The sequence below is a fragment of the Asparagus officinalis genome, chromosome 7 (genome assembly GCF_001876935.1).
Source record: "Asparagus officinalis chromosome 7, Aspof.V1, whole genome shotgun sequence".
NCBI classification, from domain to species: domain Eukaryota; kingdom Viridiplantae; phylum Streptophyta; class Magnoliopsida; order Asparagales; family Asparagaceae; genus Asparagus; species Asparagus officinalis.
This window is the reverse complement of record NC_033800.1, coordinates 20678775-20696744: the sequence shown is the minus strand read 5'-3', so window position 1 is coordinate 20696744 and position 17970 is coordinate 20678775. Positions and strand designations below refer to the sequence as shown.

The 17970-nt window shown below is 45.7% G+C and overlaps 1 protein-coding gene across 2 annotated transcripts; it reads left to right on the top strand.

Annotated features, from left to right (window-relative positions):
* On the top strand, positions 340-6448 carry LOC109850500 (probable leucine-rich repeat receptor-like protein kinase At5g49770). Of its 2 annotated transcripts, XM_020420513.1 has the most exons (19): positions 340-418; positions 506-629; positions 717-788; positions 1105-1179; positions 1271-1342; positions 1483-1593; positions 1941-2015; positions 2102-2173; positions 2269-2340; positions 2414-2482; positions 2573-2647; positions 2730-2801; positions 2889-3023; positions 3092-3543; positions 3622-3771; positions 4232-4368; positions 4451-4670; positions 4970-5205; positions 5773-6448. In XM_020420513.1, exons 1-19 carry the CDS (start codon positions 349-351, stop codon positions 6265-6267), a joined length of 2784 nt encoding a protein of 927 aa, XP_020276102.1. In that variant the 5' UTR covers positions 340-348; the 3' UTR covers positions 6268-6448. The 2 variants fall into 2 exon arrangements, with proteins under 2 accessions (XP_020276102.1, XP_020276103.1); XM_020420514.1 differs by lacking the exon at positions 1483-1593.

Genomic DNA, 17970 nt, shown 5'->3' with positions numbered 1-17970 from the left:
TAAATATAGTGAGATCAGCAAAAGGGACCTTCCGCAAACTTTTTGTGACGCAGTCAAAAATCCCACGAGCCCGCTATCAATTTCTATCTTTGAAAAACTCAGGAGAAAATGACACGTTCAAAGACCCCAAAATGAGCTCGCGTGGAAAACAAAGCGTCAGCGCCAAAACTTAAAACTTTAGTACAAACACACAAATTAATTTCCTTCAAAAATTTCAATCCAACACTCCAAAAGGTCAATTGGGTCATTAAAAAGTAATGATTTTGGTGGAGCTGGTACTGGATTATGGTTGGGTCTCCTTGATTTACTTGTTATCCTCTGCTAAAGTTTGAAATGGGAACACCCAAAATGCTTCTGCTGCTGGTTCTGTGCTTTGTAACTGCTCAGCTCAGCTCTAGTATCACAAATAGACAAGATGGTAATCATCTCTCTCTTTCTCTTTCTATTGATGATCGAGTATAATTTCTTTTATTTTAACTGGTATGGCTTTTTTCAATACTTGTAGTTGCAGCTCTCTTAGCTTTGATGGATGAAATGAAGAACACACCGCCGAATTGGAGAATGTCGAATGATCCTTGTGGTTCACATTGGGATGGTGTTGCATGCAAGAATTCGAGGGTGACAGAACTGTAAGAGTTTTATCTAGTTAAGATTGTTGGACTGAGACCATGATTTTATTTTGGTTTTTGTATTATTATTCTATTATGGTATTGTAGGAAACTATATAGCATGGGTCTTGAAGGCACGATAAGCAGTGATATCGGAAGCCTGACCGAACTCCAATCACTGTAAGCATTCTCTGTACTGATATTATGTAAAGGTACTTTTAACGGTAAAGCATGTTCGCATGTAAAATGTTTTTATTGTATGAGTTCAAGAACCATGTGATATAATCTGAGTATTTTCTGGAACCTGTCGTGCTATTTTCAGAAGACAAGAAAAATATTTGAAGGAGAAGGGGGGGGGGGGGGGGGGGGGCGTGNTAATGGAACTTCAGACTAGTAGGCTTGTTGACTTATTAGCAGTATAATTTTGTACATCCTCCTGAAATAAAATAGACATAAAAAGTAAAAAATTATTAATTCAATTTTGAAACACATGCAGGGATCTATCCTACAATAAGAAGCTTGGTGGTCCTTTAACTCCTGCTATTGGAAAGTTACCGCAGCTTACCACTCTGTAAGTCCATCATTCTCATTATTTATCACGACAACTTCTTGAAAACTTTGCAATATGTGCTAAGGTGATTATTTCCTTCACTCTTGCCTAGGATCTTGATCGGTTGCAGTTTCAGTGGTAGCATCCCAAATGAACTAGGCAATTTACCGAAACTCACATTTTTGTAAGGACTCTACTCTATTATAGTAATATGTAATATTGTCTGTATACTTGTTCATTTCATGATCTTTTTTGTTCTTTCATCACTTTTATGGCTCTGAACTCGAATCAGTTCTCGGGTGAGATACCTGCATCTTTTGGCAGCCTCTCCAATCTCTTTTGGCTAGATTTGGCAGAAAATCAGTTGACAGGATCTCTCCCAATTTCTACAAGCACATCCCCCGGGTTAGATCAACTTCTCAATGCAAAGCACTTGTAAGTATCTTATATTTCACTGTTTTAGGGTTAATTTTTGATAACCCCCTGTATTATCCCCCAACTGTGGATAGACCCCCTGTATATCTCACTTGTAAGTATCTTACAGCTTCAGTTCTCGAGTGAATTTATTCTTTCACCTTTAGAGGTAGATTGTTTTTGACAAACAAACCTCTTGAGGATAAAAGAGTAAAAAAAAAATCACTCAGGGGGTCTACTGCAACAACAATAGACGAGGGGTCTATTGACAATTGGGTAATTATACAAGGGATCCATCCTCAATTAAACCTTGATTTTGTATAGCTAAAGGCACAAGAAATATAACTGTGATTACTTTCCACCTGCAGCCATTTAAACCAAAATCGGTTGTCTGGTTCGATCCCTGAAAAACTTTTCAGCTCCAATTTGACAGTAGAACATATGTAAGCTTCCAAATTGCTAGTTTCTAATTTATTTTCTTCTTGAATCTCTACAAGCTCTTCAGCTCATGATAGTTCTCTATGTGCAGACTTCTGGATAGAAATCAACTTACTGGGAGCATCCCACAATCTATTGGACTTGTGCAGTCCCTTACTGTTCTGTGAGTATCTCAATGATATGTAAACTTATATTTACATCTCAATTTTAATAAATGGAGAAATGACTAAATATTGTCATTTGCTTTCTCGTAAACAGCCGTCTTGATAATAACTTGCTCAATGGCTCAGTTCCGTCCAATATGAGCAATCTTTTGGGTCTTAATGTACTGTAAGTAACCATACACAACGTCTAATCACTCATATACTTGATTCATTGTTTCGTGTTTCCTTTTTTCCCCCAGTAATTTAGCAAACAACATGCTAACTGGCCCCCTGCCAAATTTGACGGGACTCAATGTGCTCAATTCTGTGTAAGAACTCAATTATGAGCTACATCGCGTCAATCTAACATGTATCTTAATAAGATTGAAATGTAAGAATTGGTATTGATTTTTTCACAGGGACTTGAGTAATAACTCATTTGATCCTTCAGAAGCTCCTGCTTGGATATCCGAATTAGGATCTCTTACTTCTTTGTACGTTTTGTTCATACTGTATCGAAGTGATATTTTGAAATTAGCCGATGATCTCAAACTATATCTTTCTTATGGAACACAGGATGATAGAATCAGGGGGGCTTCATGGAAAAGTTCCACAGGAACTCTTCAGTTTTCCTCAATTACAGCAAGTGTAAGTACATCATAACAAACAACAGCTTACAGAAAAATATGAGGAAAAAATTATCTCATCTTTCTGACTATGTTAGCACGTCGTCAGGATACTGAAAGATAATCGCTTTAACGGAAGTCTCGACGTAGGTACCAATGTCAGCCCGCAACTGAAGATTGTGGATTTCCAGAATAACGCTCTTACCTCCGTTGAACTTAGTTCCAACTACAATAACACAATAATGTAAGTAAAATTTTTATGGTGTGTTTTTAATTTAAAACCTATATCTACTGACATTTTCTTCACTACAGTCTCACTGGAAATCCAGTATGCAGCAATTTCCATCTTTCCCAAACAAGCTATTGCCTCTTTCAGCAAGAAAAATCACCACCTTATTCCATCGTTGCTGCCGATTGTGACCCTCCGTCATGTCCTCAAAATTATAACTGTTCAAATCCTTATGAAGGAGTGATGATTTTTAGAGCGCCATTCTTCAGAGATACAACAAATCATTCAAAGTTCCAGTTATTGAGAGAGAGTATATGGAGAAGATATGGATCTTCACTGGGATCAGTATCTCTTCAAAATCCCTTTTTCGATAGTAATTCTTATCTTCAGGTTGAGCTGAAACTCTGCCCATCATCAGGCATTTATTTCAACCGGACCGAGATTCTGATGGAGCTTGATTTAAGCAGCCAAAATTTTACACCCCCCGGAATGTTTGGTCCATACTATTTCAATGCATCTTCATATCGTTTTCCAGGTACAAAATATAATCTTAGACAAAAGTTTTGGAGATAATCTGTCTTGGATAGAATAGTGATATAAGTTTATACTCCAGGTGGTATTAAATCCTCTCCAAGTAAAGGTTTTGTTGTTGGGGTTATAGTTAGCTGTACATTTTTGATCCTTGGACTTCTAGCAGTTGGAATTTATGCACTCAATCAAAAACGGAGGGCTCAAAAAGCTATTGAAATAAGCAATCCTTTTGGTAATCCTTCCAACAATATATTTATTGATTTTCTTAAGTAAGTTATATTTTGTCCAAGTTTTGATATTTGGTCTTAATAAGTTTACCAATTGTCTATATGAATGCATTTTCTATCTCAAAAATTTTCAGTGTGTTCCGATATTTTGCAATACGGGCAAGCATATAAGATTGCAGATATCCAACAATGCCTGACATGGAAGTTTTATATAAATCTGAAATGGGAATATTGCCAGTATTTTATAGATCTTTATGCAAGTACTAATCCATTTTTTCCAAGACTCGTTCAATGTGGTCTATGATTGATGTCTTGATAATCAACAATCTCATGTATATTAGGCAAAAAATTCAGAATCAAATTGTATACATAAATTTCTTAACTGCAATCCGTTAAATTGCTAAACGAAATATATGATGTTAAAAAAAAGAGAGAATTTAATCTCTTGGTTCCGTCCATTTTCAGCATCATGGGACAAAAGTGAAGATACCGTTGATGCACCAAAGTTGAAAGGAGCAAGATGCTTTTCTTTCGTTGAACTGAAGAAGTGCGCCAATAATTTCGCAGAAATTAATGAAATTGGAACAGGAGGCTATGGCAAGGTTATCACTTGTAAAGTTTGTGTAGGATTTCCGATATTTTCCACTAAGTGAAAGTAACTTGACATTGTTTATACACCTTCAGGTATATAGAGGAATGCTCCCAGATGGGCAAGTTGTTGCAATCAAGAGGGGATATAGAGGATCAAATCAGGGCCGACTCGAGTTCAAGACAGAAATCGAGTTGCTTTCTAGGGTTCATCACAATAATCTAGTAGGCCTTGTGGGGTTTTGTTTTCAGCATGGAGAACGGTTGCTCGTGTATGAGTACATCCCCAACGGAACTCTAAGGGACTGCTTGTCTGGTATGAAAAAAAAAGGTTAGTTGCAGATAGACTTCCTGTAGTATTGCTGTTTTGAAATTACTACCCCTCTAATTTTGTTTTTTCAGATAGACCAAACTTTTATCCCTGGGAAATTAGTGAGTCTACCTGAGGGTAATTAAAAAAAATCCATCCAAGTGGTCTATCTGCAAAAATAAATATAGAATGGTACTAAGTTCAAGACAATGATACTACATGGGCCTATCCGCAACTAACCTTACAAAACATTTACCTGCATTTCCTTCTATAGGTAGATATTTATATACACTGATCAAACGTAGGCAAGTCTGGCATTCAACTTGACTGGAAGAGTAGGCTCTGGATTGCTCTTGGATCAGCTAGAGGACTAGCTTATCTTCATGAACGTGCATATCCTCCTATTATTCACAGAGATGTCAAGTCTACAAATATACTTTTGGATGAAAAGTTAAATGCCAAAGTTGCAGATTTTGGTCTCTCAAAGTTAGTATCAGATGGTGAAAGGGGACATATTTCTACACAAGTCAAGGGGACAATGGTGAGCATGTTAATACTTGAAGCACCATATGTATGTGATTTCATGTCATGATTACAAATCCGAATCACTTTAACAGATAATATGTTAATAATTTCAGGTAAATATCCCAATAGAAAAATGGTTAATTGCAGATAGTCCTCATGTACTGTCGCTCAATTGCGGATAGACCCATTGTAGTTCTATGGTTGTAGATAGACCCCTTGAGTAAATATTTCCTACTGTTTTACCCTTAGGAGGTCGATTTGTTAGAAAATTCAATTTTGTACTTTATGAGGGTATAAAAGAGTCAAAAAAATCACCCAGGCGGTCTATATGCAACAGTTAAACCACAGGGCTGTACACGAAATTGGGCGATAGTACAGGGATCTATCTGCAATTAACTCAGAGAAAAACTGGGGTACATATACATTAGTCCAATCTTATGGAGTGTTGGGGTAAATTAGCAAATAGTCATTTTCGGAGGGTAAAACTGCAAAAATATAGAATTTCAAGATATCCACATAAAATGGCTGGATTGTACATTATATATGTTCCAGTTACTAGTCCTCATTATGCCACCCAATGCAGGGTTACCTCGATCCTGAATACTACATGACAGAACAGTTGACCGACAAAAGTGATGTTTATAGTTTTGGAGTAGTAATGCTAGAGCTGATATGTGCTAAGCCACCGATACACATGGGACAGTACATTGTTCGTGAAGTAAAACTGGCAATCAATGACAAAGACGATGAGTATTTTGGTCTTAAAGACATAATGGATCCCCTTCTTATAAGCAAGTCCACCGATGTCATTGGTTTCAGGAGGTTCATAGAGTTGGCCTTGCAATGCGTACGAGACTCATCAGTAGATCGTCCAACAATGAGTTACATTGTGAAAGAAATCGAGAGGCTTTTGCAGAATGAAGGAATAAGAACAACCTCATCATCTGGATCTTCATCAGATGCAGACTATAGAGTCATGAAGGTTATGAATCATCATAGCTATACTGATTCGACGCAGGGAAGTAACATGAGCAGCAGTTCATTTGGACTTCCTTATTCTCAACAGAGCTCTAAATAGAAAATAACTTTTTCTAGTTATGTTATTAGAGAGTTTTTGTTTACTATACTACTTGTTTTGGACGTTTTTGTATATATTTACTGAGTGCTCTGGAGGATTTTGTTAGATGTTCTTTTGCATCTTGGTCAGAGACTTTTCATATACAGAAGACAAAGTAAGCCATTTTGGTTTCCTAACATGTAATCGGTTGATATTGTAGCTTCAGCTTCATGTTTGTTTTTGTTTATTTAGTTTTCTATCTTGTAAATTTTTCTACTAACTTTAGAAAATTCATACACCTTCCGACTGTGATGTTAGCAAAACATTTGTTAGGTAGGATAAACAAATTGACTGGAGTCAATAATGCTTTTGCAACTAAGGCCATCGCCCTTGATAAATTTTGGATACCTTGCAGTATGTTGTCCTAATATTTATGTTTCACTTACAAGTAGTGCCGTCTTTTACTGATAAGTACAACCAGCAAAAGATTCTAATCTACAATGAAACAATTGAGAGAGAATTATCATTTTTGGTTTTCAATGTCTTTTTCTATTTTATTTTTTGTAGAAAGGTCTCAGCCTGAGGTTTATTGACAGCTAGTGACCTTCAATGTCAGTTGACTTGGTCTTCTTCCCAAGTCTGCCTGGTCACCACTAATTTGGAAAACAAGTACTTTTCACCAATGAGATTGTTAGTTTGATTCTCTTCAAGATTATTTCTTCCTGGATTATTTCTCTTTCTATAGAAGTCGTCTTATCCACAGATAGGAAATTAGTCTACCGTCCTAACTTAACTAATAACAATTGTTAAAAGGTTCCTTCCACTATATCAAAACTCCAGAGTTATGATGAGAATTATTCTTTAAAATTTTAACATATCTCCTAAAGTTGAACACCCTTTTCATAGATCAAAACCTGGACTCATGCTCTAATACCATTATAAAGATCCCTTCCATTTGATCTTCCACCCCACCAAAAAATGAAGTTATATAAGGGTTCAAGGTTATAATTTAACATCCGAACAAGGACTAAAAAAACAATAACTATAATGACAATGACAATTATCAATAATTAACTGTTGAGAATGTAATGCAATTAAAGAGTTTTAGAGGGCCTTTGTGTAAACGTGTGTGTAAGGCTATATAAACCAACAATTCTATCAATGAGAACTGACTTTGAAGCCCTAATTTCTCAATATGGTATCAGAGCTATCTAACCTAGCCGCCTCTCTCTTTGTCTGGTGAACCCGACGTGAATTTTCTAAGCTCGTCGATGACGAAGACGACGTTGTTTGTGTCAAAAGTTGATGTATTCATTGCGGTATTCATTACAACTTCAGTCGTTACAATGAAAACAAAAAAAGATAGTCTTTTTATAAGACTCTTACACAATGAAAACAAAAATTACAACTCTCGTCAAAACAAACGCAGTAAGATCGTTTATCGGTCTTCTGCTAGCGCGGGATCTTTGCCTGTGCCGAGGATTTTGATATCCGTGGACCACCTTAGATCTGGATCCGGTTGATGGAAAATTAGGCAGATATTCGCCTTAACCGAGGGATTATTTGATTGAAGCGCTGAAATCGACCAAGCGAAATCAGTAGCTCTTCTCGAGATTAAGACAAAGTCTAATCTCAAGGAACGGACGTACGGGCTTCAGATTCTTCGAATAGCTCCTTCTTTATGCTAGAGTTCGTCGGGATCTCACTAACCCTCGCTGAAATTCGTGACTCTTGGCTCTGGAGTTCGACAGCACCTCCTCGTCTTGATAATAAATCGCCCCCGCTGAAAGGAGGTCCTAGGCTTGTATTTATAGGGCTCCGGATGCGGGTATGTGGATGAGAATGAGTAATTTGGCCTTATCTTTAGTCAATAACGGCCTAACCATGTTTGTAGATGATATCAAGTCAGTTGGGAACTTCTGGAACTGAAAAGATCTCGCAAAAACCCGTCAAAACCGCCAAAAACGGGTTTTCAGGTCAAACCTGCGCGAAACACCCCGCCGACCCGCGGGGGGCGCGGGTCGGCTCGGTCCGACCCGCGCGGACGCGATGTGGGCATCTTATATTGTAGGTGTAAATTTTGATCTCCCGAAAATAGGGAACTTCGTTTGTATTAATAAGAAGGCTTATTACAAACTATTAAATTGAAATTACAACAGAAGCAGAGGGAAGGCCCTCCTTGTTTAGTGTGGGGACTTTTGGTAGCTACAGGATGCTTCGCTCGATGCTCGTGCCGAGTCTGCTTCCCTTGGACGGTTCGACCGAAGTTGCTGGAGAGTTTCAGTACACAGTAGAAACTCGGATTGATGGAGTTCGGGTTCTCGACTTCGGCGGCGATCAGGGCCCGGAACTGAGAGGTGATGCTACAGTGCAAAGGTTATGCAAAGAGCTTGCAGTCGACCCGATCGGGAGTCGAGAGCTAGTGGTTCAATTAGCTGATTCAGCAATGAGCGAATCGCTGGACGGCTGAGAAACAACTAAACTTCTTCTTCGTAGCTGGAAAAAGTTCTGAACTGGTGAACCGATCCTTCCTTCCCTGTGGCTGGAAGAAGTTCTTAAATGGTGGAGAGACGGCGTGGTCACTCCTTGAATTATGGGATGTGACCATGTACTGTCAAGGTTGTGCTTCACGTCGTGTCACGTAGGAATGGGAAGGACCCTCCTCGTATGTGAGACAGCGGCTGCCCACTACTCGAGTGGATTTGGCCAGCCTACTGTGCACCGGCGGATCCAGCTCTTGACTTGGACCGTTGAGCTGAGTCGTATTTATGAGCGCGCAGGTTGATTTGGCATCTGTCTGATCACTCGTACTGTGAGCGGCCACTGGACGGGCCTAGAGTACTATGCTCTCTCTCTTCTCAGGTCATGAGAGGTGGGAAAGCAGGTGCCCGGCACTCGAGTGGGTTTGGACAGCTTGCCGAATGCCGGCGGATCCAGCTCTCGACTCGGACGGATGAGGTGAGCTGCATTTATGAGTGTTCAGGTTGACTCGATACCTGCCCAATCACTCGTACTGTGAACGGCCATTCGACGGGCCTGGAGTACCGTGCCTTCTCCCTTTAGGTCGAGAGAGGTGGGAAGGCCCACCTTGGCACGTGGTGTAGCAGATACCTAGTTGTTCTGGCGGCCTTGAGGTTCGCTAGCGAATTTGACTTCAGACTAAGTCAGGCGAGTTGTATTCCTGTGGCTTAGGCGAATTGTATGGGCGACTTCTCCTTGTAGGCGAATTTCTTGCAAGCCTACAGAGGTATTTTTTACCATCTACAAGACCCCCTTCAAAGTTTTCAGACCTAAACCGGCTTGCGTGTGGTCTGGAATACTTTGAATAAAGAAGTTCTTGGCGAAACAAGTGCATTAGGTTTCTTTTAGGATTTTTAGCAAACCCTCAGCTATCAACGGGTTTGACATGCCTTTACTGATTACCGTTTGAATCGGGCTAGCCATACTATTCCCCTTAGTATGATGAGTTGTCGAGTAGTTTCTCTTAGACTTGATGCTAAGATTTCGACTCTAACCCTCAGCCCTCTGAGGCGCGGGTTAAAACGAGGCCATCTCGTTGGAGGTTCGAGGCTTTGGACAGGTCAGTTGTCTCCACAGGCGAATGAGCCATTCAGATGAAGTTAGGTTTTGCAGGCGAAATTTTGCTCAACTTGCGAATCTGATTAGAGTTTTCGCAGGTGAGACTTTTCCTTTGGGCGAAACTAGGTTCAGTGTGAGTGAGCCACGCGTCCCCCGGTGGGGCTTTGTGCTTTCCAGCTAAGGCGGCGTGGTTCCGTCATGTCGCGTTCATTGTGATTCGATAATCTGTCGTGAGCTTCGTGCATCTTGTTTGAATCGTGGCCGTGGTTTTTGAACCCAACCGTCGGATACAACCGTTGATTTCGGCTCGGGTTCTGGGTTTTCGACTGGCCCGTTTCCCCCGTCGGATACAACCGTTGATTTCGGCTCGGGTTCTGGGTTTTCGACTGGCCCGTTTCCCGTCTTGATGGTTCCTTTGAAATGTTGGGGGAAATCTGGGCCGTTGATTCCGATCGTGGTCACGTTTCTCGTCCGCCAGTGTTTCGCCTTTTAAGGGCGATCGTGGCCACGTCAGTAACTCTGCCTTTAAATAGGCTGTTCCCTTCCTTTGAGGGTTACCGTGCTCAGGAATCTTGAAAAATTTTTAAAGAGAGAGAGAGTTCCCGCTTTATCCCCTAATGGCGCCGAAATCTAAGAAGTACGTTGCGAAGGGATGAGGTCCTGGACGCTATTCTGACCGCCTCGCCGCCGGCGCACCCGCCAGCGTGCCTGAGACGCACTTGGGTAAGTCAAGGGGTTTGTCTGACGACCTTGTGTAGGTTACAAGCGTCGGGTTGGGAGGATGAGTATCACTTGTCCTCCCTGGATTCAGTCATCCTTTGGCAGCTTCCCCGATTTAGGGCAAAGTCGGTCCTTTTTGGGTGGATTTTACATTTATTCGTAGAGGACGATCTCCGTCTCTACAGGCAAAATTAACCTTTATTGGGTGAAGGCGAACTAGTTTTTGATAGGCGAGTCCGACTTTTTCTCTGGTAAAGGGAAGTATCGTTTAGACAGGCAGATCTCGTTCAGTTTAAGTGGATTTCACTTTTTGACAGGCGAATTCGCTTTTCTTAGCTTGATAGGCGGATTTACCCTTAGGGCAGATTCTGTCCTGATTCTTTGGTTCTTTCTTGTAGCGACCTTTTCTGACGAAGCTCTTTCGGTCTCGCCGGAGGCACAAGCTATACGGCACCTCCCTGATTTCCCTCCTTGGATCCGGTGCCTATGTTCTCTACTGATAAGCCGTATGGCTTGATAAAGAGAGTCACTGATGGGCACCATCTAACGCTACGTGAGTTGACCACCGACGCGGTGTTGACAGACAAGGCCAAGACGGAGTTACAAAAGCCCCAGTTCTTGTTCGGCGATGCCGCGACTGATCCTTCTGCCCTGCTGATCAAGGAGAGCAGGTGGTTCCGCGTGGTGGATGGGGTCCACTATTATCTTCCCAGCATACCGAGAGGGTTTTCGATCGTCGAATTGCGATCTTTCGCGGTCCCCAGAGTAATGAACTGGGATTTGACCCCTACTCAGGACGGGGTCACTTGCGGTGTCTTCACGGGCTCCACAGCTGGGTACGGGGTGGAGAGTTCCTGCAAACGGGTGACCGGTCTGCGTCCTGGCCTACCGTTCAACGAGGCGCCCGCCGGAGAGACGACAGCGATCGCGGAGACCTTCCGTCATCGTTTCTTTCAAGCTGGCGGGAGATTTCCCTTAAAGGACTTTAGGGCCCCAGGGTGGATCTACTCTGCGCCCGGAAGCAAGACCTGGTGGTCCAATATTACCGATTATATTTTGGCCAAGAATTCCGACCTCGCAAATTCGGAGCTGTATGCGGCCATTCAGGCCACTCGACATGGTCTGAATATTAATGTTTTTCAGTTCTATAGCATCTTGGAGCTGTATTGTGCGGACAGTGGCACGTTTTTCACCCCCAAGGGTGAGCTCGGTATAGCCCTTCACGAGATGTACGACGTGTCAGGACTGCCTTTAGGAGACTTTCCGTATGAGGAGTACGTTCCAGGTCAAGATGAGATTGACCAACTTTCAGATCGCTCCCCTTTGGTGGTTGAGACCCTATGGGAATTGCTCTGTCACTATCATATATGTCTCAATACCTTAGGGGCGGTTGACCATAAAGGTAAGAAGAAGAGGGCCCCAGGGATCAGCCACAAGAACTGGGCTGATTATTTATTCCCTGAGAATGATGTCAAAGGAAGGCCTGCTCTGCCGCTGAGCGAATGTGACCAGGCTGAAGTGGAAAGGAGGATGGCCGAAGGGGAAGCCACTGTAGCTCTCGAGCATGACGAGGGTGGGTTCAAATCCGGAACGGTCTTCCACTCGTTTCACCACCAGGCCTAGTCCCCTATATCTGGAAAGGCTCTGTTCGCGGGGTACCTCATGTTGTGGCTGAAGAGGTGCGTAATCCCCACTCATTCTTTTGAGGCGCTTCCCGTGGAGGTCATGTATTCTGCAGTTTGCTTAGCCCACGGGAAGTCCTACTCCTTGGTGTCGGCGATGGTAGCGTGTATCCATCAGGGACTCCGCACCCTGACGGCCCAATTCTGCCGCGTATCGACTATCGATGAGGGGGAAGGAGAGGTCATCAGGACCCCTAACCCTAGGGTGGGGCTGCCGTACACTTATCTGATGGCGTGGTTCGTATACCACTACGAGTGCTTGATGAGTGCCCCAGCGACTCTTCAAGGAGACAAGTTCGTCCCATTCGTTCAGCGCTTGGAGAGGTGCTCTTGGAAGTGTAAGGATATTCCCGAAGCACGGAAGACGCTCTCCTATTTCGGGCATTATAACTTTCGCTGTTTCTTCCCTTACTTCAGTGGAGGAGGATATGGGAGTCTCTTATAGATGTGCCGACGGCGGACCATCACACAGTTCTCTCCTGCGGCGCTTTTCGATGGTTGGTGAACATTCGGCCGGGGTATCATGTCCTACGAACAGGCTCTGTGTGCTATCTCGAGCCGTATATTCCCAGTTTGGGTACGACCAATTGTACGTGGGCAACGTCAATCCCCGCCTGCACTTCGAAGGAGGGCTGGTGGATGGAGCTCGGGGATGGTTCTGGACTCATGCTGGTGGTACCCATGCCCGTTTTGAACTACCTGCGAAGGATCGTGATTTGCACCATACGCTCCTGTACTGCCGGTGGTATTGGGGTGCCAACGCTAATCCCGATGGCTTTTGGTTCCAGAGCTCGTGTCTGGCAGAGCGCGGGCGTCCTCCCAGAGGGCCTCTCCGTACTTCGAGGTGGAGGGGTCGCCAAACTACTAGAGAGTGGTTTTCAGAGGATCCGACTGAAGACATCAAGGGCTTCGATGTGGGTCTAGATGAATCTGAGGCGCCCGAGGCCCGAGCTCCTTCTCCTGGTCTTCCGTTGGACCCCCAAAGTGAGCGGGGAGAATCTAACGAGTTAATCCGGGCGGGCGAGCAACTAGAGCGAGCCCGGAGCACAATAGCTGGGCGGATGGGGGATGCCCCTCCTATCTCCGAGTAGTTCGCTACTCTCCAAGCGGCAGCGGGAGACGGCGGGCAGTCGAGACCGTCGGAGTGGCGGAGGGTCAGGATGATGCTTCTCAGGTGATCCTCCCTGGAGTGACTGCCTCTAGGGCTGGAGCTGCTCAGTCCACTCCTTCTGCCGTATCGGAGGTGGCTCTGGCGACCTCGAAGGACACTCCTCCTCCATCTGGTGTGGGGCCAAAGGCGGGGGTTTTAACGACTCCTACGCCCGCACCAGGAGGTAATTTTTTAGTGCGGTACTCTTGGGTACAAAGTCGGATCTGCATCTTCTGACATTTGTGTCGAATATGTGCAGGTGCAGCTGAGAGAGTGATCTCCATTCCTTCCGACGAAGAGGGGGGAACTAGAGACGGAGAAGAGCTCGGTGGTTCAGGTAAGTGTAACCCCTAGTGTTGTTGATCCTACTGTGCTGAAGGGGCATTTGTCAATCTTTTCTTTGCGCATCCGCAGTTGACCCTTCCCATGAAACTACTGGCAAAGATGATCCTCCCTCTTGGGAGGGTCATTCGGCTGGAGAAATGGGTGAATCAGAGGCGGATGATGATGTCTCGATTCATGAGGCGCTATTAAGCGAGGAAGAGGCGTCGCTCCGCCTGAAGATGGTGTCCCGGCCGACAAGGGGGGAGTCCGCTGCTGCTTTTGAGGAAGCGTTGTTTGAGGGTGGACCGCACCGGCGTGGGATCTCGATCCGAGGGGATACGTCCGCATGCTCCGACGTCTGCGGTGGTTGTTGGCGTTGCGGCTCGCTTCTGACGGCGTCGTCAGTACATCGTCTTGGCGGCGCCTATCAGCTACTTTCTGCCGTCATGACTACCGTTACCTCGCTTGCAACTCCATTCGTGGGAGAAGAGGCTATCCCCTCTCCCTTGGAACGTTTGCACAAAAGGAAGGTGGCCCAAACCCTGGATAACTTTCAAGACACTCTAGCTCATTGCATCAAGTTCGCGTTGGAGGAGAGATGCCCCTTCGAGGAGTTCAAGGAGGATCTGGATCACGACATGGTCTTCCTAGTCAAGAAGCTCGGCGCCACTACGGCTACACCGTACTTCCAGCGTTCGAAAGAGGTGGAGGAGGCCATCCGACAATTGCTTGCCCTTCGCGCGAAAAGTTCCGAGATTGTTGATCTTGCGTCCGGCGAAGTCCGATCAGCAGTGGAAGAGCACGACCGACGATTGAACGAGACCATGTCGTTGGAGGCAAGGCTATCAGCAGAGTTGGAGCAGGTCAAGGCCGAGAGCGAACGAGTAGCGTACGAACAACAGAAGGCCGATAATCACCTTTCTCGCCTGTCTTCTGAGATAGCGAAGCTGAAGCAAGTCATAGCTGATGCGCAGGCCTCCCTAGCTACTCAAGAGAAGGCTAGTGAACAGTTGGCAAAGGAGTTGGAGGGTATTGAATCCCGCCGACAATCGGTCGCTGGTTCCATTGAGGAAAAGAACCGAGCCCTCAAGCAGGCTAGAGATACAATCCAAGATTTGGTCTCACGTACTGAGGAAGATTTTCACCAAGAGATCCTGATGAATCTCGAGCTTCGTTATGCCAGGGAGATCCGTGAGGCGGAGTTACGGCTGAGAGCTTTGTAATTTACCTTTTTATTCCCCGTTGTAATAAGATTTCTTTATGAATGAAATTATCCTTTCGTTTCTGGTCACTATTACTTTTGTGCACACTCCATTTCTCTTTTTATCATGCATTAATCAAGGTTTGGCCGCGGGACAATCTTAGCCGTGGGGGGATCTTAGCTGTCGGCGAACTTCAGCTGCAAGCTTGTCTCACCTGCAGGCGGATTTCATCTGCAGGCAGGAATTCAACGTTGGGTGGGCTCCGCTTTCAGTAGGCCACGTATTAATCCGGATTGGGAGGGGTTGTCGTGGTTGGCCTCGTGGGAGGTCCCGCCGGGTTATCCGTCCTCGTGGGGTATTCCTTAGCGAATTCCTTTCCTGCTCTCGTGGCGTGGACAGTGGTTTCCTCTTCGGAATCGGTCAGGGCGGTCATTGCTGTCTTCTCCCTACCTAGGATGGCGGAGACGACGTTATAATGTTTTTCCTTAGCCTCTTTTGAGGGCTTTGTAGTCCATTGTTCGTCATTGAGGAGGTCCGGATGGACCCACATTACCTGACCCGATGGTAGAATCTGCAGAGTTAAACCTTTCCCTCGTTGATTGTGAGGGTCATCATTGGTGATCTTCAAGACTGCATTGGGGATAGGAATTATCCCCGCTGGAGCTTGGACCTCGGGGAGATCTGTTCCAAAGCTCAAGGTGATCATATTCGTGGTCACTTGCTTTTGAACCTTCTCCTTCTTTAGGACCCCCGCGTTGTAAAGAGCTTGGAGCTTATCCTTGAGGACGTAACACTTAGTCGTGTGGTGGCCCAGGAATCTGTGGTAGGCGCAATAACTCGGGTCATTGGTTTTGTCCGCCTCCTCAGGCTTCGCGGCTTCTAAAAACTTAATCCGACCGCTCTTGAGTAGAGTATCGAATGTTGCCACCACCTGATCCTCTTTGAAATCGTATTGCCGCGGGGGGCGTTATTTAAATTGTCTGGGTTTCGGCCTTTGAGCAGCCTTTGGCGCCGGGGTGGAGTCGACGGCCATGATCTCTTTTCCCCTCGACCGAGGGGGATTCTTTGGCACGGCTGGTTCCACAGTTCCCTTCTTGGGCTGCGGCTCTTCGGCCTCTAGCCTCTTGATCATGTTTTCTACTTGCTCGCCCTGACGAACAAGCTCCTTCCATATCCGGGTTTTCACCGCGCCCACTTTGGATAGAATATGGATTGAGAGATTATTGCGGCACATCTCGATCAGCGTGGATTCGGAAACTTGGTCCCAACAGTGGACTGATCGGTTCCGGAACCTCTTTACGAAGTCGTTGACTAACTCCAACTTTCGTTGCTTTTTGGCGAGGAGGGTGGCCATTGACACCTCCGTGTCGTCATCGAAGAAACGAGCTAGGAAGAGCTTTTCAGCGTCGGCCTAAGACTTGATAGAGCCGGGTTCTAACTTGCGGAACCATTCAAATGCCACCCCCTTGAGGGTGCCAATGAATAACCGATTGAGAATGGCGTCGTTTCCCGTAAGGAATCCGGTCTGCACCATGAAGTAATAAATGTGTTGCGAGGGTGAGCCCTTGCCGTCGAACTGCACCAAGCTAATTGGCTTAAACTTCGCCGGGTATGGGACTGTATCCCATTTGACGGGATAGGGTCGGACCACCCCCAGCTTATTCATGTTCTGCTGAAGTTTGAGTGCGTTGAGCTGGTTTTGGAATTCGTCGAACCTCTTGTCGCGGGCGCTACCCCCAGTATACGACGTCCCTAGTGATGTCTTGGAAGAGTAATCGGATTGTGGATTATTGTTATCTTCCGTCTCAGTTGCTGGGTGATGGGGAGGCACCCACTCCTTATCCCCTGTTCGCCGGGGTAAGGTGCGCTGGGTTCTCTTCTTCTTCTTCTTCTTCTTGTTCAGAAGTTGTTCCATCATCTCCCTTAGGGAATCTATGGTCGCCTATTGCTCTTCGAGCTTCTGGGCGACCGTATGCTCATGGGCGAGTTCGGTCATGTGTACCCTTGCCAGCGCGTCCTGACTTGAGCGCGAGGTTTGAGACGTGGCCACTGCCGAGTGAACCTCGTCTTCGCCGTAGGAGGGAGGTGCTAGGGTGGAGTAATCAAATCCGATGCTTACCCCCCTGCGACTACGGGTACGTTGGTATATGCCCTCTTGCCCGTGTTGAACAAGCCGAGGATTAGGCCCCAAGACGGATTCCGAATCTGGAGAGTCGGAAAGTACCGTCTTACCCTTGTCCGTCATGTTGATTATAGTGGACGGGAGCTCTAGGTCGTCGGCAGCGCGTCCATTTTGGTGACGACGCTTTCAACGGGAGTGCCTTGGTCGAGAGTGCTGTCGAGAAAGTCTCTCAAACACTGAAGGCCTCGCCGTTCCTATGCATTGACAGTCGACGAGTAATGTTTGGATGAGCCTTTCGCAATGGCACTGAGGATTTGCCTCATGTATGGTGCGTTTGTGAGTTAGGTATCCCCGGAGGTCCTCTGTGGGCGGTTGGTGACAACCCCCAGCATCAGAAGGATCGCCCAGGTGATCGCACGAGAGAGCTTTGGATGTACTCTCTGGTGCACGCTGAGTGGAGCGTTTTGGTGCTAGAGTTAGGCGATCTCGCCTTGATGGGCAAGTTTTCACGTTTGGGCGAACTCCAGTATGTAGGCGAGTTTTAACCCTTCGCTCGAACGGGCGGGTTCGCGAGGTGTCGCCTACTTCTTCACCTTTACGTTTATCCGCCAAAAAGGGCTTATGGAGAGCTCGCCAAGCCCTCGGGGATTCGCCTATTGGGTTAGCTCGCTCGCTCGGGGTGTTTAATTCGCGCATCGAGGGATGACTCTGAGATAGCGAAGTCCACCTGGCGGGGCCCGTCCTTCTCGGTTGGCAGCTCCTGATTTGGAGAGCCCTCCGCGTCGTCCGAGCGTCCTTTCCCATCGATATTTTGAAACCTGCGCGACTAGTTTCAGGCGTCTGTATGAGACGAAGGGCTCGGGCCCCTTTCCGGCTGGTGTCTGCGCTGGCGACTCTTTTAGCAGAAGAGAAACAACTCGCTGGTGGGCCGTGGCAGTAGGTTGT

Excerpts from the sequence above, each read along its gene's own strand:
- LOC109850500 (XM_020420513.1), top strand. The coding sequence starts at position 349 with ATGCTTCTGCTGCTGGTTCTGTGCTTTGTAACTGCTCAGCTCAGCTCT. Across the intron at positions 3,024-3,091 it reads AACTACAATAACACAATAAT|TCTCACTGGAAATCCAGTAT; the intron begins GTAAGTAAAATT and ends TCTTCACTACAG. Across the intron at positions 4,369-4,450 it reads GAACAGGAGGCTATGGCAAG|GTATATAGAGGAATGCTCCC; the intron begins GTTATCACTTGT and ends ATACACCTTCAG.